The 21,711-nt window shown below is 42.4% G+C and overlaps 2 protein-coding genes across 4 annotated transcripts in view; one reads left to right on the top strand and one right to left on the bottom strand.

Moving 5' to 3' along the window:
• The window catches only part of DOCK2 (dedicator of cytokinesis 2), a 427,333-nt gene that overhangs the window by 86,875 nt on the left and 318,747 nt on the right, over positions 1-21,711 (bottom strand). Inside the window, 2 exon segments of the mRNA XM_003936169.4 lie at positions 9,111-9,205; positions 11,550-11,648. Coding sequence (XP_003936218.2) covers positions 9,111-9,205; positions 11,550-11,648 — 194 coding nt within the window.
• INSYN2B (inhibitory synaptic factor family member 2B) overlaps positions 14,110-21,711 on the top strand; it is a 119,990-nt gene continuing 112,388 nt past the window's right edge. For 2 of the 3 annotated variants that reach the window (XM_074390476.1, XM_003936170.4), the window contains exon 1: positions 14,110-14,372. The gene's annotated coding sequence lies outside the window, so the exon portion shown is untranslated. The remainder of the gene's footprint in view (positions 14,373-21,711) is intronic. The other variant, XM_074390478.1, reaches the window with a different exon arrangement.

Below are 21,711 nucleotides of genomic sequence, written 5' to 3' on the forward strand. Positions count from 1 at the left end.
TCAGGGACCAAAAAGGCTAGGCTATTTATCCCTTAGCTGCAGCCCCTCACTGGTTGAAAGTTGCTCCAATGGGCTGAAAGTCTGTACTTCTGGTCTGTCCTACAGGTGAGCTGGGCACTCTGTAGCCAGAGAAAGCCCAGGGAAAGAAAGAAGAAGGAAAGCCTTAGGGTGCATGGGAAATGTCCACTGAAGCTTCCTGTGGATGGGCGGATTTTGGGCGGTCTAAGTGTCGGTGGATGGAGTATCTGCAGCATTTGTTACATCAGGTGCTGCAAGACCAGGTGTTCATTAAAATACTTTAATGACTGTTGAACACAGAAGGCAGTGTATGCTGGCACTGCAATCACAGGATTTGGACACACGCACGCACGCACACACACACACACACACACACACACAAATCGGTGTGATTTCTGGCTTTGTTACTCTCTAGCTGTGTGGTTTTGGAGCATGTTAATATCACCCCCAACATTTCAGTCCCCTCCCTGGTGAAACAGCAGTAATGTAACCTTTTTCATAGGGTTATTAGCTGAGGTGGCTTCAGACCCCACAGGACTGCTTCATTCTTTTAAAGTCAAGAGCCAGACAACAGGGCAGACAGAGGACAGGAATCAGTTAGCAGCCAGTTTTGAGGCAGACAGCACCTTACAAACACAGAAATAAAAACCCCACAAAATCTGCCACCCCATCACGCTGTCACAAAGTGAGATTTCTTTGGTTTTGTTAGTCTGTTATTCACCAATATGTCTTTGAAACAACATCGTATTTTGTATTCTCCCTTGAAAGATTAGTTATCTGATTCCCCAGATGGAAATGCACCAAGTAGCTGTCATATTATATGTAAACATTTCAGAATCTTGAATACAATACCAAAGTGAGGGCTTTTACACGTTCTCAGCAGCAACAAAGCTATCAGTCGGTCCTGTAACAGTCATTATTTTGGTTGTCAGCTTAAACTTATCTCCAGCCTCAAAGGCCAGTCTAATGACCAGGAATTGATCTGCCCCTGTGCTGATGACGGAGATTAGTAGCAGGTAAATCAAAGTTCCTCCCTTTCTCTAGAGTCTTTCATAGTCACACATTAGAAATAAGAATATCACTTAACTTTGGTTTCCCATGTTTGGGTTGAGAAAAGTAACGCATTTTTCCTATTTTTTTAAAATGATAATTGTACTTAAAGCCTAAGCACTCATATAGTAAAGTGGGATAGGATGAACATACAGTCAACTTGGTTACTCTCAACAATGAACTTGAGTTGTTGAAAACAAAGCTCATTGTCAAATCTCAGCCTAGCACTTCCTGTGTCTCTTCCGTGAAGCTTAGTAGCTGTATGGGAGGAAGAACAATCCCAACCACGGTTTTCAACTGTGTGCCAGGCTCCATGCTAGAGGCTTTGCATGGATTTTTTTTCCTCTTTTGCTTTTGTTTTTCTAATGCTCACATATCTCTGAGTTAGATGTGGTTTCCACTTCAGAGATGTAAGTTTAGGTGACTTTCCCAATAGTCCAGCCAGTACACGTAAAATCAGGATTTACATGAAGTCACACTGCCTGCAGAATCTAGGTGTTGAACCACAGTGCAGCTGTGTCCACAAGATTATCTCTGTAATTCTGTTCAATCCAAGCTGTGAGCACACTTAATTAATAATTAATTAAAACACTCAACTCTGAGTGTGTTTATTTACCTATTATTAATAACAATGATGGAAGTATCAATTATCATAATTCACATGTCCTGTGCTAAGAGCTCTGCAGACGCTATTTCAGTTCCACTTCAGTTAGAAGAAGAAGCTACCGTTACACCCATTTAACAGAAGAGGAGACTGAGCCTTAGAAAGATCAAATAACTTCTCCACATTCAAACAGCAAACAAGCAGAAGAGAACAGACCCAAACTCAGATTTTTCTTTCTCTAAAGTGTTTTCAGCTAACCAGAAGAACACACTGGCTCCTCGGAAGGTCAGCCTCCGTGGGCTTCCGGCACTGGCATCTTCTGCTCATGTCTGTCGTGCACACGGCCCTTCGCACTTCGTCCACATCATTCTGCTGCCTGCCCACAACTGACTGGGCCCAGGGCCAACACTTGACTCAAAACAGTCTCGCATGGGCGGGCCGGCAGCCCATGGGTGGTCTTATGGATATGGCACTATGTGATGGAGATACCCAAGCCTGGACATAAGTAGATCCATCTTTTCAGACAGCCCACGAGGAGAGAGAATGCAATCTGAGCCTTGAGCAGAAGCCATGGGCAGACGATTCCACGAAGCCATATGCAATAGAGCAGGGAACGGAGAAGTCAGCTGTTGTGAGTAGGAAGAAACTGACAGAACGAGGAGCCAAACCTGTGCTTGCTATCCTGAAAACTGTTCCATGTGAGGCCTCACAGAGCCTGCTGGCTCGAGTCCCTAGCTTCCTACTTCTCTTCATGTGGCAGAACAAATGCTGGTCACAGGAGGCAGCCAAGAATAAGCCTATACACACTGCATGTACTACTCCCTGGCCCGGGCCCAGAAGTGGAAGGTGCATATAGATGCCTGCAGGTGCTGCAACCTGCCAGAGTCACCTTCCCACTCAGACACTCTTCTGAGCTGCGGCCATGGGCTGAGTGGTTGACCTCTGTGAATCTCAACTGCCCCATCTATGAAAGGAGCCAATGTGTGAAGACTAAATGAGATGCAATACAGGAAGCAGGGGCCCAGTGCCTCGGCACATAGATGTCCTCAGTACATGTCAGTTGTTGTTGTTATGGTCATCCTTAACTGCCCACTGCCTCGAAGTTCGGGGGCAGCACGATACGAGGCTAATGATATTCCCATGTGACAACACAGCATGGACCCATGCCCAATGATAACAGGTAGTTATCATGTGAATAAAAGGCAGATATGCCCTGTCTGGTGAGATTCACCAAGGGAGGGAAAGGGCCACTCCAAATCCCAGTCCCCTGTCATTCATGGGATGTAGTTGATTCTGCTGATCAGAACTTGAAGATAAAAGCAATGGCTAGCTAGGCACGGTGGCTTGTGCCCTTCCTGTAATCCCAGCACTTTGGGAGGCCGAGGTGGGCAGATCATGAGGTCAAGAGATTGAAACCATCCTGGCCAACATGGTGAAGCCCCATCTCTATTAAAAATTTAAAAATTAGCTGGGCTTAGTGGCATGCACCTGTAGTCCCAGCTACTCAGGAGGCTGAGGCAGAACTCAGGAGGCAGAGGTTGCAGTGAGCCAATATCATGCCACTGCACTCCAGCCTGGTGACAGAGTGAGACTCCATCTCAAAAAAAAAAAGCACTGGCTGGGAGACAGTCTTATCCCTCTCCTTGAGCCACTGGGAGATCCATTCCCCCACAGAGCCTTTAAGTGCCTCCATTACAACACACAAGATACTCCATGCACCAAAAGATTAGAATGAATCAGTATATTCCAGCTCAGTGACAGGACACAGTTCATCCCAAATGCCCGCAAACATTTTCTGCATAATTTGGGATTCCAGTTAGGGATGTAGCAGGCTCCCGGGATCGGGATCCCACATTAGCTGGATGTCAGGATTCGGTGTTCTGTGCTGGTTAAAGAAACCATGAAGAGGTAAGGTGGGCACGGTGGCTCGTGTCTGCAATCCCAGCACTTTGGGAGGCTGAGTCAAGTGGGTCGCCTGAGGTCAGGAATTTCAGACTAGCCTGGCCATCGTGGTGAAACCCTGTCTCTACTAAAAATATAAAAATTAGCCAGGGTTGGTTACGCACATAGTTAATCCCAGCTACTGGGGAGGCTGAGGCAGGAGAATCACTGGAATCCGGGAGGTGGAAATAGCAGTAAGCCAAGATCGTGTCACTGCACTCCAGCCTGGGCGACAGAGCAAGACTCTATCTCGAAAGAAAAAAAAGAAAAGAAAAGAAAAGGAAAGGAAAGGAAAGGAAAGGAAAGGAAAGGAAAGGAAAGGAAAGGAAAGGAAAGGAAAGGAAAGGAAAGGAAAGAAGGAAGGAAGGAAGGAAAGAAGGAAAGAGACAGAAAGAAAGAAAGAGAAAGCAAGCAAGCATGAAGAAAGTTCTTTCTTTCTGGATTGCATGGATTGGAGAAGGTAGAGACCCCAAAAATGAATAATCATTACAAATTCAGGTATGTAGGACAAAGAGAAAGTGGGTACCCGTGATTCAACAGCACACTGGGAACCACCATATGAAAAGGTGGACAAGATCCAGCCCAGATTTGCTGCTTCAGTGAAGTATTTTGGAAATATCTAGACCACAGAAATAGAAATATAAAATAAAAATGACTAACATTTATGAAGCACTTCTATGTGTCAAACACTGTTCTAACTACTTTCTACATATCATTTCATTTTAGTTCCCACAAATATCCTCTGTGGTAGGTATTATTATTAGCCACATTTTACAGTGAGGAAAACTGAGTCTGGAGTGGTTAAGTAACTTACCCAGGTCAAACAGCTCTTGAATGGTAGAGATGGAATTTGAACCCAGGCAGCCAGAAGTCCTAACTTGTCTGTTCTGCCTCTGGTCTCTCTCTGGGCTCTGAATTCATGATAGCGACTGCAGCACTTGGTTATACGTCCATGCAAATATTGACTGTTTTTCCAGCTAGACTGAAGCCCTCTACCTTCTGGGATCATAGCTTAAATTGGCCTCTTCATTGCCTAGAACCCTGGATGCCCATGAAATTCAATAAATATTTGGCAGTTGACTGCATTTAGGGTAACTTTAGGGATGTGTATAACTCCTAAGCCTCCTCAAAATGTTGGATGTCTAGAGTGAGGTGCAGATGGAAGAGAGGTAAAAGAGGTTTCTAGGCATAATCTTGTTCATTTACAACATTATAAAGAACTTGATCATTTAAAAATTAACGACATCATGTAAATCAGATCTTACTGAGTGTTGCAGCTTACCAAAAAGAAAAATGCTCTAACAGGAAGTATTTCTTGCAGAAGATGTATCACTATGTCTGCATACACAAACAGTACACAGCTGGGGAGACATTAAAATCTAGAAAACTCCACTCCCTTTTCCAACAAACTGATAAGTAAATAATAGATGACTAATGCATGCATAATACAGAAATCATAAGTGATAGTATAAAAATTATAAAACCAGGCTAACTATAACAACATATAGATCATGGAAGGAAGGAAGAAAAGTTAGTTGACATGTACAGACATACTGATAAGTGAAGTTGGCCCTGATCACATGAAAAAGTTGCATCTTTTTGGAGAAAAGAAAATGGTATTCTGGGGCCAGGCACGGTGGCTCATGCCTGTAATTTCAGCAGTTTGGGAGGCTGAGGTGGGTGGATCGTCTGAGGTCAAGAGTTCAAGACAAGCTGGCCAACATGGCGAAACCCTGTCTCTACTAAAAATACAAAAATTAGCTGAGAGTGGTGGTGCATACCTGTAGTCCCAGCTACTCAGGAGGCTGAGGCAGGAGAATCACTTGAACCCAGGAGGCGGAGGTTGCAGTAAGCCGAGATCATGCCACTGCACTCCAGCCTGTGCAACAGAGTAAGACTCCTTCTCAAAAAAAGAAAAAGAAAAAGAAAATGGTATTCTGTGCTCTGAGATAAGTCATGGTACATGTTCTGTTTATCTAAATCGGGTTGAAATTGTTCACTAGTGTCTTGACCTTAAAGGGGCTGTTTGACATCTCCAGGCAAAATGCAATTAATAATACAGAGATTAAGAGCATGGGCTTCAATGAAATGGCTTGTATTTCTTTTCAGCAAGGCAACAGGAAGTATGTTACTTATCTATTCTGTGCCTCACTTCCTCTTATATAATACGGGGATTACAGTTGTTCTACATTATAAAGTTGTTGGGAGGATTAAATGAGCTAATACATGTAAAGCCTTTGCAACAGTGATGGATCTAGGTACTTAATAAATGTTAGCTATTATAATATCACACAAAATGCAAAAATAGTGAGAACATTTCACGTGTTCTATAAATATAAGAGATCATTTTGGCTGGAAGATGAAGGAAATCTTCAAACTAAGCTATGTGCCTAAAAGGAGAAAAAAGTATTCTTTTTTGCTTGATGTTAGCACATGCTTCTTTAGTCCAAGCTAAGTTTGTTGTCATCCCCCAGTGATGGCAATGCTATTATTATTGTTTCCTTGATCCTGGCACTGTGCTAAGGAATAACTCATTCTATCCTTATAAACACAAAGCAATTTTTATAAAATAGAAACTACCATTATCCCCATTTCACAGACTAGGAAACTAATACGCCAAGAGTTTAAACGACTTCCCAAGAAAGAGAAAGTGGCAAAATTAAGGAGTCAGAAGCCCAGGCTGCGTTCTGGAGTCTAACTTTTTTCTTTAATATAAAAATCATAAGTACTTGGCTGACCCTTAAGAGATACAAATCTATTATTTCTATTTAGGAAAGATTTCCAATTTATTAGGTCCCTTATGAATTTATATTCTAATTTCCTCAGTATAAAAAGCCAGGATTGCTGGGCATGGTGGCTTGCCCAGCAATCCTGGTTTTTTATACTTAGGAAATTTCACATGGTGAAACCCCCATCTTTATTAAAAACACAAAAAATTAGCTGGGCATGGTGGTGGGTGCCGTAATCCCAGCTACTCAGGAGGCTGAGGCAGAAGAATCTCTTGAGCCCAGGAGGCAGAAGTTGCAGTGAGCCAAGATTGTGCCACTGCACTTCAGTCTAGGCAACAAAAGTGAAACTCTGACTCAAAAAAAAGAAACAAGGATTATTTTATCATTTCTGGTGGTCTGTCCCAAAAGTGACTAAAGTCTGAATCAAGCTGGGATTTCAGGAGGAAATATTCCTTCAAAGCACTTCCATGGGGCCCAGCACATGTTTCTTACAGAAGGACAGTGTAGACAGCTCAGAAGGGGAAGCTGCCTGGCTAGGGCTCCAATCCCAAGACCCTGGATCAAAGATGATCTGTGCATTCACCTGCCCATCATTTAGTCCTCTTTCTGGTAACAACTCCTAGACTTTCCTTTGAAGAACTGCTCCCTGTGCTTCTCTTCTTACTCTCTGACTTTGTAGTTTTGGTAGAACTGACCACACCACCCACCCCCAGTTCCAAAGGTGGGTTATAAAATCCATGCCTGATTTAATAGCACATTTCATGCAGTTGGCCGCAGAGGTCTATGGATAGGCACGTAGCCCAGACCAAACCTTTGAAGACTGGCCTCATGACTTTTTCTGTACCTATAAAAAATAAGCCTTTTTCCTTCTATTGTGGTTGAAAATACAACAAGTAATATATCTGCAACTTCTAGAGCCCATTTTCCCCACTATGAGGACAGCATCTGCCTGAGAATAAAGTAAACATGGAGAAAAAGCAGAGAGAGAGAGAGAGAAAGAGAGAGAGATAGAGATAGAGAGAGAGAGAGAGAGAGAGAGAGAGAGAGAGAGAGAGAGAGACAGAATTCCTACACTGCTATTTGAGCACCTAGATACATCCACGCCTGAAGCCACACCTCAGGGTTCTTTCAGTTATCTGTGCCAATAAATTCTTTTTTTGCTTGGGCAAGTTAGTCTTTCCTTTCTGCCTTCCACTTCAGAGAATTCTGATATTATCTTTTTAACTTCTCCCCTGTTCTGCCCTCTAGAGATATTTCTATCTTTTCCAGCCAATGCTTGTTTTTTTTGTTTTTTTTTTTTTGTTGTTTTGTTTTTTTTGTTATAAAATAAGGGCATTCGTGAATGCTCATTGCAGCACTCTTTTACAATAGCAAAGACCTGGAACCAACCCAAATGCCCACTGATGATAGAGTAGACAGGGGAAATGTGGTACATATACACCAGGAATATTATGCAGCCATCAAAAACGATGAGTTTGCATCCTTTGTAGGGACATGGAACTGGAGACCATCATTCTCAGCAAACTGACACAAGAACAGAAAATCAAACACCGCATGTTCTCACTCATAGGTGGGTGTTGAACAATGAGAACACATGGACACAGGGAGGGGAGCAACACAAACTGGGGTCTGTAGGGGGGGAAATAGGGGAGGGACAGCAGGGGGTGGGGAGTTGGAGAGAGATAACACGGGGAGAAATGCCAGATATAGGTGATGGGGAGGAAGGCAGTACATCACACTGCCATGTGTGTACCTATGCAACAATCTTGCATGTTCTTCACATGTACCCCAAAACCTAAAATGCAATTAAAAAATGGAAAAAAAACAAGTGCAATAGTTAGAGGGAAATAAAACCAGACACCAGTATACAATGAAGATCTTTCCATGAAAGAATCTAAAGCAAATGAAGAATCCAAAAGAAAGCAATGAGAAATGAAAGAGAAACGCCAAGAAGATGATATTTTAAAGGAATTGATAGGTAGGATTTGGAAATCAGGTTCTGAGAGAGGCTTGGGGAAACCCAAGGAATATGAGAAATAAATCCAAAAGAATATTAGAAAATATTAATGGATGTTATAATTTGGATTTTACTTTGGTGAAATGATATAAGAGATCTATCAGTAAAGACTGAAATTGTTTACAATTACTTTTATCTCTTGTGTTGGGCCATGGGAATCTGTTACTCTTGGGTTACACTGACAGTCTAGGAGACATTAACGGGTTTTGTAGATGCACATACAGACACACCAAATGCACAGCCTATGTGCAAATGGATGGACAAATGGAAGGCTGCACCCTAAATCATCCCTTAGAAAAACATCACATTAGCATATTAAAAGCTCAGAGAAGTCCTGCAGCACAGAAACCTGTTTCAAGCTGTTTAATTCAATGCTTCCTAAACTTATTTTACCATGCCACAGAATATATTTTAATATTTTAAAAAATTTAAAATAACGTATTTTTGAAATGCTTTTCTAAGATCTCCTGTCCCAAGAGTTCAGGAAAGGCTTCAAAGACGAAGTATGATATTCTAACTGGGCTTTGAAAAATGGGGGAAGTTGGGGAGGACTTTTTGAGTAGCTTCAAGATTGGTGAGGCATACTTCCCTGGGCTTCAAGATAGAAAGAAAGGATGCCTTAACACTTTAATTTCTTTTCAGCAGGAAGAAATTGTCCCTTAACCCCCTTAACCCTATCTTAACCCTAAATAAGTGATCTTTAAAGTGAAGCCTGGGTAAGGCAGCTTCATGGAAGCAAGTAGCAGCTCACCTGTTTTGAACCATGCTCATGGCCATCCAGTCTCCAGGATACACGTTCTTCCCAATGAGGTCCTTGAACATGATAAAGGTCTCCATCAGGAAGTCCTGAAACAGTGAAGCACAACACACATATCATCCTGTTTTAAAAGAACTTGGAGTTTGTTGCCTCTTTCCATTTTTTTCTGCATTACATTTTAGAGGGAGGAAAAGGGAAGGGATACAGCCTTCCATTAACTAAATTAAATGGAAGCTTAAAAGTTGAATGCTGGGATAGTGCTTCCCAAATATCAGTGGAACATGAATATGGAATGTGAAAATGCTCTCAAAATAAAGCACTATTAATTCCATCTTTGGGAATAAAGAAGTAAATACTCATTGATGTGGCAATTTTATCATCATTTTCCCAAATATGTATTTGAGGAGGAAATAATCTACACTATATAAAAGCATCTCAGGTCATTGAGCAAACAAACTCCTATTAAAATGAACATCTAATTAGTAGTGCTGTAAATGCAGCTAATTCATATGTGTCACACACACACACACACACACACACACACACACACGCACAGACGAGCAGATTAGAGGAGACACAGTGAAAGAAATTCTTCCTCTGAAGTGGACTTCAGCACCCTCCAGTAGATTTTGCAGTGAGCCAAACTTTTTCTCCATCTTTGGAGAACACAAATTAAAGACAAATCTGGATAGCTAAGATCAGAACCACAGTCGCTGAGACCCTTTTGAGCTGGAGGTAATGAAGTCATACCACCAGGGTGCTTTAGGCAAAATTTAAAATCTATAGGAAATCGGTTCAGAGTTGTTTCCTTAAGTCGGTGGTTTTCAAATTATTTTAACAGCAGAATTATTTGTTCAAAGGAAGGCTTACCTGGAACCCAATATATAAAATATATAAATGTAAAACAGCTCTGGTGGAATTGCGTGTGTGTGTGTGTGTGTGTGTGTGTGTGTGTGTTTGTGTGTGTGTGTGCATGTTTATGGTAAAGCAGAGTGAGGACAGGAGGAACACAATTTGAAAATTACTGTTTTAAGCTAAATTGCAAAATTCTAGAAATGGCACTTGTTCCTTTCCAGCAATCTTTGTTGCTAGGGAAAACTACCTCAATACTGTGAGCCCTAGTTTCCACGTCGGCAGAATGGGGATAATATCTACTTCAAAGGGTCACTGTGAGGACGAAGTGCATACTGCCAATCAGAGGCTGAGTGCAGCCCTGGCCTCTTACAAATTCTCATTACCTGATGATGATAATGGTGAGTGTTATTATATTATGCATACTTGATGTCACCTGGGAAAGTGTGGATATCATCACAGGCACATCCCCTTCCTATGGAAATGAAGATCACCCCTGGCTCACAGATGGGAAGAGTAGCTTCTTAATGAGAAGAGGCAACACTGTATAAGGATTACAGTCGAAGTCCAGACCTTACCTCCACCACATACTAGCTATCGGACCTTGAGCAAGCAGACCGTAGACTTGTGAAATGTGACTCCTAATTCCTATGTCAGACTTTTGTGAGGGTTATGTAAGAAAATGTATTATGTTCAATCAATAAGAATTCCATTTCTTACTTTCTTCCCCCAGAAACCTTTCCTTCTATAGAGGATCAAAAATTAGGAGTGCAGTTTTTCTCTTTCCATGTCTTAAGATACAGGGAAGTTGAAGGGTGAGTGAAAGGTTCCACTTCTTGCCAATCTTACTCCAATGGAGAGAACATCTCATTACTGAATGGATGAAGGGGTAGGGCATTGGCTTTCTAATGATTCATTTTTTTATGAGCCTCTCTCTGAGGTTTATCTCATCTCTCCAGGGAGAGTTGAGAGTGACCTCAAGAAGTGAGACTCCTGAACCTGGTTGCAAAGAGACAGTGAGAAGGGTGACAACGCTGAGGGCAACAGGTACTTTGCTCCACCCTTGGGGCAGGAACAGCCAGCCTGGGCTGGGCTCTATGTTAATGAGGTCATCTGCTGTAGAGATAGAAGCCACAGGCCACGGGCAGATTGTCTTGCAACAAATGCATCCTGAGAGGCTAGAAGAAGGGGGTCCAGAGGCCAACTTCCTCTAGGTGTTTGTGATCTTAATAAGAGCTATATTTTACTGAGCATTTACTACATAAGAGCTATTGTGTTCTCGTGTAACCCCTTCTTAATCCTATGACACAAATGATATTATCCCTACTTTATAAATGGGGAAACTGAGGCTTAAGGGTGATTGGCCTGCCCATGGTCACACAGCTGGCAAGTGACAAATCCTAGATGCAAACCTAAGACTGTGTGATTCCAGCAGTCACGCTCTTCAACCCCAAACTGTCTGTGATTCATCAACAAACATTGGTTAAGTCATATCTAGATTATGTGATAGACATTCAGGTCTCTCTGACATGGACAGAGGCATGTTCCAGAGATGGAAGAGTTCTTATCCTACGGACTCACCACAAGTTCAGAGCTGGTCTGGAAGGTCTCAATGTAGAAGGAGTAGTGCTGGTCACCCATCTGGTTTAAGATGGCCGTCATACAGGCCACAAAGTGACTCTGCAAGAAATGAAGAAAAATGCCATAAATGGTGGAGAGAGGACCATGGGAAACGTCCCTGTGAGAAAATGGCTCCTTATGGCTCATTGATTAAAAAAGTGTTTACTGAATACTACTATGTGCCTGGGACTGTAATGGGAGTGCCAAACATAAAGGTAACACCTGATCCATTACATCCCCTGCTGTTCGCACACTGAGGAAAGAGCACTGTACTTGTGTCAAGAAATCCAGCCTATATCAAAGTCATGAAGACAGTTTCATTTTATGACAAATAATTTTACATGTGTAAGTCCCAATTGTCTCATCTGTCAAGTAGGGCAATAATTCATCTGAATCTAACCCTAGAGGAGTATCGAAAGCATCAGGTGGCTCCTTTAGCACCTTGAAATACATTACAATTCTCTGCAGAGGAATCTGTAGTTGGATCACCATGAATCAGCCAGTGGCAACTCAGTACCTACTGGGTTGGCCTGGCACTTGGTAAGGGCTGAGAGGGATGAAAGAAATGAGAAGAGATGGCCCTTGCTCTTTGTGAGTTCATGGTCTAGTTGGGAAAGAAAGATCAATCCATGAGAGAAAAAGAGTAAGACCCTCAATCTGCAAAGCCAACTAAGTACCAGGAAGATTCAAACAAGAGGGAAATCAAAGCAGGGACATGGAGAGGAGACCCTGGGGGCAGAGGAGACTCTACTAAGGTTAAGACATCAGTAGAGCCTTTTCTGCTTCCTCTTTCCCAGATTGTATCAGTCCGTATCAGGGTGAGTTTTCTGTGTTTGCAAGCAGGATTCAGGGAGATCTATTCTGGAACCTGGTAAATAAAGAACTGCCCACTAATCCACCAAGGGTGAGAAGTCATTCTTGATTGTCCCTTTCAAGTTTCCACTACGGCTGCCATCTTGGCCAAATGAAGTTCCACTGTGGTCTGCCAAGCATGGGCTTGTGCAAGATGGCCTGGCTGGAAGTATTACGTTTGAACCCCCGAAAAAAAAATGCATTTTTATCATAAACTGCTGCCTTTTTCTAAAAAACTTCTCCTTTTATTAATAAAATAACATATATGAAATATATAGAGGCATATCTTGAAGATATTGTGGGTTTGGTTCCAGACAATCACAATAAAGTGAGTATCACGATAAAGCTAGTCACATGAGCTTGTTGGCTTCTCAGTGAATATAAAAGTTATGTCAACACTATATTGTAGTCTATTAAGTATGTAATAGCATTATGTTTTAAAAAATACACTTTATTTTGAGAACATAAACCTTAATTTAAAAGTACTTTATTGCTAAAAAAATACTAACAATCATCTGAGCCTTCAGTAAATAGTAATCCTTTTGATGGGGGAGGGTCTGGCCTTGATGCCGATGTCTGCTGACTGATCAGGGTGTTGGTTGCTGAAGGCTGAGGCGGCTGTGGCAGTTTCTTAAAAACAGACAACAGTGAGGTTTTCCATAGTGAAGTTTGTTTGTGGTGCCCTAAAACAATTATAATAGCAACATCACATCAAAGGTCACTGATCACAGATCACCGTAACAGGTATAATAATAATGACAAAAATCTGAAATACTGCTTGGATTTCCAAATCATGATGCAGAGATACAAAGTGAGCACAGGCTGTTGGAAAAATGGTGCCAATAGCCTTGCTCAATGCAGGGTTGCCACAAACCTTCACTTTGTAAAAAAAAAAAAAAAAAAAGCAGGTATCTGCGAAGCATAATAAAACAAGATACGCCTGAATGTACACATACATGTGTATATATTTCCTCCCAGGTATACAACTTCATTCCAGTGGTAGAGAAACAGGAAGCCTTTTGGAAAACTGTGTCTTAAGCTTACACTCCCCAAAGATTCTCGTTTGTTGTCCTTTGTGGGACCCAGAACAAAGTAAAAATGCAGAGCCCCTGCTTAAAATTATTCAGATATTTCAAACAGCCACGGAACCCTTCTAAGCAAAGGTCCTGGCGTGACTATGAGGGTCACACACCCAGGAAGCTGGTCCTCCCTGCCAAGTAACCACCACACCCGCCCACCATAAATGCCTAGAAAACATGCATATCCTGCAGAGAATGCAAAGCTGGGACTCTAGGGGACAATGTCTGATGATGCTTTATTGATGGGAACCTGTAGCCTCTACACTGGGTGGCACCTCCTTGAACATCCAGAGTCTAATTCTTTTTCTTACTCAGGCCTCCAGGGGGTGGTAGTGAGTGTGTGAAATTATTCCTTTTAAACTAGACGGAACACCACGGTCACTGCTAATTTAACCAGCTCCCACTTAAATCAAGAATTGACCAGTATTATTGTTTATACCTACAGCCAGGCCAAATGCAGGCAAGAAGAAACCTCAGCATTTGAGGGACACAGGAGTGTGTGTATGTGCATGTATGTGCACCTGCATATGTGTGTGTGTGTATCTACACACACATACACAGGAGCGTGTGTTTCCTCTGCTCCCTCCATCTCTCCTCTCCCTTCCTTAAAGAATTCAGCCTGTGGCCACTAGAGGTCTTTTCTTTTCACATGGTAGCTGCCGAGCAGTTTGTTCGGCTTTTTATTTATTCCTACGTGAGCAGACCCACTACACTTCTTGCATATAAACAGTGAAAATTACAATATAAAGGGCTTATTATTCCTTCTTTTGGAGTAATTCTGCTTCTGGTCAAAGCCTGGCTCACTGTACAAGGAAGGGGGACCATCCTCTGCAGGTAATTCCACTGCTTCAAGGTAAGAGATGTGGGTAGGTTTTATTTTTTATGATCGATGATCCTCTAAGAGAAAATACGATCGTCTCTTGTACAATAGTTTACTTTTAAAGCTTTGGCTTAAATGAACAGTGAGACTGGGAGCTTGTATGTGTGTGTGTGTGGTGGTATGTAATGAAAAAATCCACCATTGTCAGAACTGCAGGCTGCCCCAAATGCATAGATTTGGAATGCTTGTTATTTCTAATGGCTTGATTTGAATTTGAAGGGGGAAAAAAAAGCAAAGAAAACAAACCGCGGATCTCAAGTTGCCTGGAATTGTCTTGAAAAGGATGCATTGTCTTAAGCCTTGTTTAGAGAAACTTCCATTCTTCATTGTAAAAGATAAAAAGGGAGGGGGATTCTAGTCCCCATCTAGAGAGAGTGGCTGTTTTATGAAAGAAACCATTATCTTTTTATTAGGAGTTGGTCGGCGTGTTGTTGTTCACTGATCAATCAAAATTACTTTTACCAGCTTGTTAATTTCTTAGTTCTCACTACCACGTAGCAAAACCCGGTTGCATGCCTTTCAGTACGATTTGTAGTGCAATATGACTGAAGTTTGAACAAGTTACCTGCATCTGGCTGTTAATGAAAAATGACAGTGTTTTACCTCCAACTAAAAGCATCTTTTTTTTTTTTTCTGCTATGGTGTCTAGCCCACTTTGGTATCAGGTCTGTGAGAAATCACACCAATGTGACTGATTGATACCTGAAATGGAGTGAGACACTAGCAGCGGCTTCGTATTCAGAAAAGTCTCCTTTCTGTCATTTGGATTTTAAAAACCACCTCTTTGTCACATAGCAATAGAATAATGAAATAACATTTTGCTTCTCTGATGTGGGTCTCTTTTTCAGTAGTTTCCCCCAAAATGGTATTTGTGTCCTGCACCTCTGTACAAGTTTGAGACCTTACTTTCATGTCTACTATTCTTAAATTTTTAAAAGGAGACAGGAATAGGGGATGGAGGATGATCAGACTGCATTTGCCCTAGCAACTTAGCCCTAACACAGATGTTGCTCGAACTTTATAGTGTAGGATCTCGAACTCTCAGTCTTGTCAGAAACCTGGAAAAGCCTGAATACTGCATGGGGGACAGAGTGGTGGAAGGATCCCTTGTAGTCTCCATACTAGCAAGAATTCCCCTCTTTTCATCCCTGGCAGAAATTTTGTAATCGACATATTTACTACCTAGGAATGAGGCAGCCACTCATCCTTACCCAAGCAGCATGCCAGGATGGGAAATTGCTTCTTAAAACAGAATTCCAGAGAGACTTGCATATTAAATTCCAGAGAGAAATTATATCCGAGACTCTGGCACAAACCAGGCAGTGTCACCTCGCTCCAATTGGGGTGGTTTAAAATGTGGCTAATGAATCACAGCATGAAGAGACACTGTTTGAAACTAGGTCAAACGTGTAAAAATAAGTGCAATCATTGCAGGCACTTGGCTGATGAGGGGCTACTTAACACCCTGAGTGGCAGGTCTTATTTGCTGTATAGAACCCTCCTCAGTGATCCAAGACGATCAATCCTCTTAATTAATTCAGCCCATCGGGATGTAGGGAGGTCTTTCTTGCACACTTGGAAGCTCCAAAGGAAAAGCGTGAGGGTTTCTTCACTGTGTGACGGCGAGGGAGGAAAAGAAAAACCCAATATTGTGTGATCAAAATTAATTAGCTAGGATACTAGGTGACTGTGATCAGGAAATTAGTTCTCCCCAAATCATTCCATTCTTTTCCATTAAAAAAGTCATCATCATCTTCGTAATCATATTGATAATGCCAATAGTTTTAGTGTATAATATTCAACTTAAACATATTTGTTTAACAACCTCTAATGCAAACACATCTACACACACACACACACACACACACATACACACACACACACACACCACAGCCAGGACCCCTGCGATGCCAAGTGAACTGAGGAAAAGGCTACCAGTTTTCCCTGCCTTGGGAAACAGACAAAATAGGGGTGAGGGGCATGGGTGTTGCTCAGGCAACCCCCACTCACCTAAGATTAGTAGGAGTGATGAGATCGTAGAGGGAGAGAAACACCCAACTTCGGAAGCTTGTTACCTAAATGCCAACATTACTATGTGATACCAGCTGGTGACACGTTGCTATAGTAACATCAAATAATGCACACGACCAAAATAAAATAAAATATAGAAAGCACCAACGAGAGGAGACGAAGGAAAGTTTGTATGCCGAGGGAGGCTCAGAGAAAGATGAAAACTTCTTTCTATGAGCTGTCCTTTGGAGACAGGGAGTGGCCAAATGCACTCACAGGTTGCTTCTCTATTCACCCCATGTCTGCCATCTGGTTATGCAACAGATTTTATTCTTGGATGAAATTGGTGCTGTCTGTGTGGTGGGTCCAGGACTGGAAGTGGGAGGCTTTGGTGTCAGGAAAAACAGGGACTCTAAAACCCATTCATCTTAGAGCTTTATCAGGCAGTTCAGATTCGTAATTTGGAGCACTCTTTGGGGAAACTCAGGTATGCGTACCGTCCCTGCAACCACCAGGTGCTGGGCTCTGTGCTAGGTGCGAGGGGTGGAGCAATGAACCAGACGGATAAGGCAGTACTCTAAAGGGTTTACATCTGGTTCTGCCAGGATACAAACATGAGAGTGGGGGCTTAGGAGCCAGAAAGCCTGAGTTCAAATCTCAGCTCTATCGCCTACTAGTTTTGTGACCTCGAGCAGTGTCTTGCGCCTCAGTTGCCTCATCTGTAGGAGGTAAAAACATGCCTTACTTCACATGGTTTTGGTAAGGATTCAAATAATTTGTGTAAAGAACTTAGAATGCAGAAAGCCCTCGACAATAGCAGCTATTATTAGTATTGTCTTGTTGCTGACTCAAGTCCAGAGAAGCTATGCAGATTAGCTCATTGAAATTCCTGACCTGGACAGAGGAAATGATGACTCTGCCTACCCATGACTATGAACACATCAAGCGCTCCCCATCACAGCTTGGGATATAGAGCTAAGAGCCTCTGCCACTGAACATGCTTTTGGTTAGCAACATGCCTAAGGTGCTGCTGTTCAGTTAAGTCCAGTGTGTGCCTCTTGGAGCAAAGCATGCTGGGAGAGTTCTTTGATTCAGGAACAGTTGCTACCAGGTAGGAAAAGTGACCATAGTGCCCAAATTGTTCAGAAGCATGAAAAATAACTGTCTTCCTCTAAAACTTAGTTCCCCAGTTGTTTGGCTTTAGGAAGTTTCTGTCTGTCTTTGCGTGCAGTGACATTCTTTGGTTACCCAGGAAATCCTGCTGTGCAATAGAATAAACCAAATCACCTTCCTTCCTGAGAAGATTCTTGATGGGCACAGATCCAGAAGGTTCATGTGGCCTGCTACATGTCAAAGGCACATCACAGGAAAACAGAAAGATGCCACTTGGATGTTGCATAAGCTGGGCGTGCCCTGACATGTTCCATCTGTACAACATGGCAACTCCAGCAGAGTCAGCCGTGTGCGCCCCTGCCTGACGCTGTGGGCCTTAATGACAGATCAGCTCTCAAGCACAGATGAGGGGCCAGAAGCACAGGCTGCTTTGAATCAAGGCTTGAAGAGGAGCCTGAATTCATTACACACTCTTCATTTGAAACTAACACCTTCTGATCCTGGTTGGAGCCTGTGCTTGTGGCTCTGTGGTGTGAGATCACTTTAAATCTTCTAAAGCATATGATGAGATGTTTAATCACAAGGGGAAGTGGAAGGAAAGAAAATTTCATTCATTCATGCCTTTTGCCCAGGGCCCTACATTCATCATCTCAATAGCAATCACCACGTACTAGATGCCAGGGGTACAGCAGTTACTGAATACCCTCAATAATCTCATGAGGTCAGCTTTATGTTCATTTTACAGAGGAGGAAAGTGAGATGCCTGGAGGCCAGGTATCTTCCTTATGCAAACTTTTAGTATACGGTGACATAGGACCTAGGACTCAGGCCTTTCCGACTCCAAGCCCTGTGTTCGCTTCAAAAACCCACTACGTCTTCCATGTCAGCACTCTCATGTGCAGAGATTTTTGTCCATTTATTCATTGTTCTTTGTCAGAAGCCAGAGTTGAACTTGCATACTGCATGGACTCAATAAATATTTGTTAGATGGGAGACTGAATTTATTATAGTATTCCCCATCTCTAAAAGAACGTTACAGGGACCACCCCCTCCATAAACTCTCAAAAGTTAGGGTTCTGTGTTGACTACCTTTGCCTTTGGAGAGGCCAGAGATGAAAGAAGCTTTGTTCTGCTTCTGAACACACCCTATGATAAATTATATTCTAGCAGGCCGGAGTGGGATAATTCTTTCACACATTGCTTAATAATTCAACAAATATTTCTTGAGCATCTACGATGTGCCAGGCATGGTTCTAGATGCTGGGGATACACCTGAGAAGATTACCAAAGACTTTGTTTTTAAGAAGCTCACATCCCAGTTGGGAAGAGCCAGGAACAGGGAGAACACACCTTAAATATGGAAATATACAAGTAAGATCATTTTAGATAGTGGTATGTGCTACTGATGAAATATTACAAAGCAAAGCATGGAGATGGAGTGTCTACCCTATTTTCAACAGGGTGAATAGTAGTGGCCTCCTTGAGAGTTGACATTGAGTAGAAACCTGAATGATGAAAATGAGTGACGCAAAAATCTGGCAGAAAGTAGGTGCAAAGGCCCTGAAGTGAGATGTGCCTGAAGTGTCCGAGGAGCTGAAAGAAATTCAGTGTGGTGGGAAGGCATGAATGAGGGAAGGCTCTGTATATGATGAGGTCGGAGAGACAGGCAGCAGTGCAATCCCATGGGTCCTTGGAGGTCACAGCAAGAATTGGGATTTTCTTGAAAGTGCAAAGAGAAGCCATTGATTTGGATTTTGAGAAGCTGGCTCTGGCTGCTGTGTGCTGGAAAGCTCTCCTCTTTAAATAAGCAGTTTCCATGTCTTTCCACATGAGCCCATCTCCAGGGCACTAGATTGGAGTAGTTCCCAGGGTCATGAGTTTGTGAAAAACAAATTATGTTTTAAATGTTGACGCTTCCTCATTCCTGATGGTTGTCACTCCTCAGCAAGCATTTCTTGCTTATTTTCTAGCAGAATCTGGCCCTCCTTCAGCAGGTGTGGGCATGGACTTTAGTTTTACATTGATTCCATTTGTCTTCAAGTCCAGTGGGCTCATCTCCCTGTCATGCAGAGTTGAATGAACAGATGGCTCCCAGTCTCTAGTTAAAGCCATTCAAGTCTGGGGGCCTACCTGAGAAGCCCACTTGCCAGGAGAGGGGTTATCATTCAGGATACCACAGTTTTTAATGGAACGGAAGATAATTATCCTGTTTCTAACTCTCCATGGAACTCTGTGTGTGTGTGTGTGTGTGTGTGTGTGTGTATTGGGGGTCACAAATATGACTGCAAAAAGAACAGGTTCAGAAGCAAGCAGTTTTTCTCCATGCATACAACAATAATGGGCTTCTGTGCCTGAATATCTCAGGAAAAGCTATGCAGGAAGATATGGTATATTTCTCAGCTCATACCTCCCTGAGAAAAATCAAAACCAGGAGCATTGTTAGGATGTGGAGCTCTGAATAAGGATCCTAAGCAGCTCCCACTGTTTCCTGCAAACATATCCAGGGTAAAATGACACCAAGGTTAACCTTCTATGGGAAAAGCTGTCCCAAAAGGATATGAAGTCTTGAACAGAACATATTGTGGGCTAAACAACAGTACTAAAAGTCACTATTTTAAGGGCTAAATATGTGTTAGATACTGTGCTAAGCCTCTATTTCCCATCTGAAAGGACTTTTTATTATAGGGTCATGACAAGGGAAGAAGAACCAGAAGAAAAATAAGTTAGTATTAGTCAGATGCTTCTGTGTTAGACGCTGTTAAAAAGTTCACTGATGATCGTAACAGCCAACAGTTATATAGAGTACTTACCATGGGTCAAGCACTCACTATGTATGCTTTATCTTATGTCATCCTCCCAACTTCCAGTTGATGTTGGTAATACCATTTGTACTTTATAGGTGAGGAAACCAAGGAGCAGAGAGAGGATATAGCTTGCCTTGATCAGCTTGACTTCAGAATGCTCTCATTTAATTTAGAAAGAAAGAAGACTATCTGTTTGCAAACATGATATGATCTTATTATCATTAAAATTAAGCTATACCTCAAGAGACAATGAAGAACGGAAAAGTGTGTGATTGTTTATCTCACCACCTCTCCCCCTGATGAATTAACCTTGAATATTAGGAAACACCATTAACATCTCTTGTGCCTATATAGAAGTGAAGGAATGGATAATGGATGGATGGACAGACGGATAGATGAATGGATGAATGAACAGATGCATGTATGGACCGATGGATAAAGCTAGCTATATGATATACACAGATACACGAATTGGTAATGGTAGATACACCGTTACACAGACAGAACCAGCTCTCTTAATGACTCTTCTCTATGGCTGAGGATACCCCTTCTGTTTTCTGCATTACTTGGGAGCTGAAGGCTAGGAAGGGTTTTGTGTGAGGTGTCAATGCCACATACTAGGAAATATATGTGGTCTCCCATTGATGTTGCTTTTCCAGCAGGCATGGGGCACATCCTAAGTTCTGGGATCGATGCCGGCTCTCTTTGAGGTGCTCTGGAACTCTGGACAAGTTGCTTTACCTCTTGGAGCCTCAGTTCTCTCCTTATAAATGGGGATAACCATACTGGCTCTGTAGGACTGTAGTGAGGATGAAGGTAGAAGACACATGCAGAGGGTCCCTTAAAGAGACTGGCGCACATAGGTATTCAGAAAGACTTCTTGCAATGCTCAGCCTCAATCCCATTCCTGGTTCACCAGGAACAAACTGTCTGTAATCAGCCAGAAATGTGTAGAGTTCGCTTCTGGTTCACTCATGGAGGATGATTTAAATCCCCCTGTGGACATGTGGCAGCTGCATTGTGCGTGAGGATTTATAGTTTCTTCCCTTTTTCACCCTTTACAAAGCCTCTATTGTTTAAAGAAGTGGAGGGGGCAGGCAGATCAATACGCTCACAAAACATTAGGTGACCAAGCCAGAGAGTTTCCAGGAGGGAAGATTACTTTGTGGATAAAAGGATTTCTTCAGTTTACCTCTTGTTTTCCTTCTTGAGGCGTGAAGAAGAGTGAAGAAGGTCTCTTGCATCATGTTTTAAACTTCAAGCCAAACTTATCAGGCCTCTTTTAGCACTTCCTCCCTCCTCTACTTGTTTCTGCTGCAAGAGATCTGCTAGTCACAGCACACTCAGGTACTAGGATCTGCTAACAGCTTATCGGAGTGAGGGGT

Source organism: Saimiri boliviensis, chromosome 20, assembly GCF_048565385.1.
Source record: "Saimiri boliviensis isolate mSaiBol1 chromosome 20, mSaiBol1.pri, whole genome shotgun sequence".
Lineage (NCBI taxonomy): Eukaryota > Metazoa > Chordata > Mammalia > Primates > Cebidae > Saimiri > Saimiri boliviensis.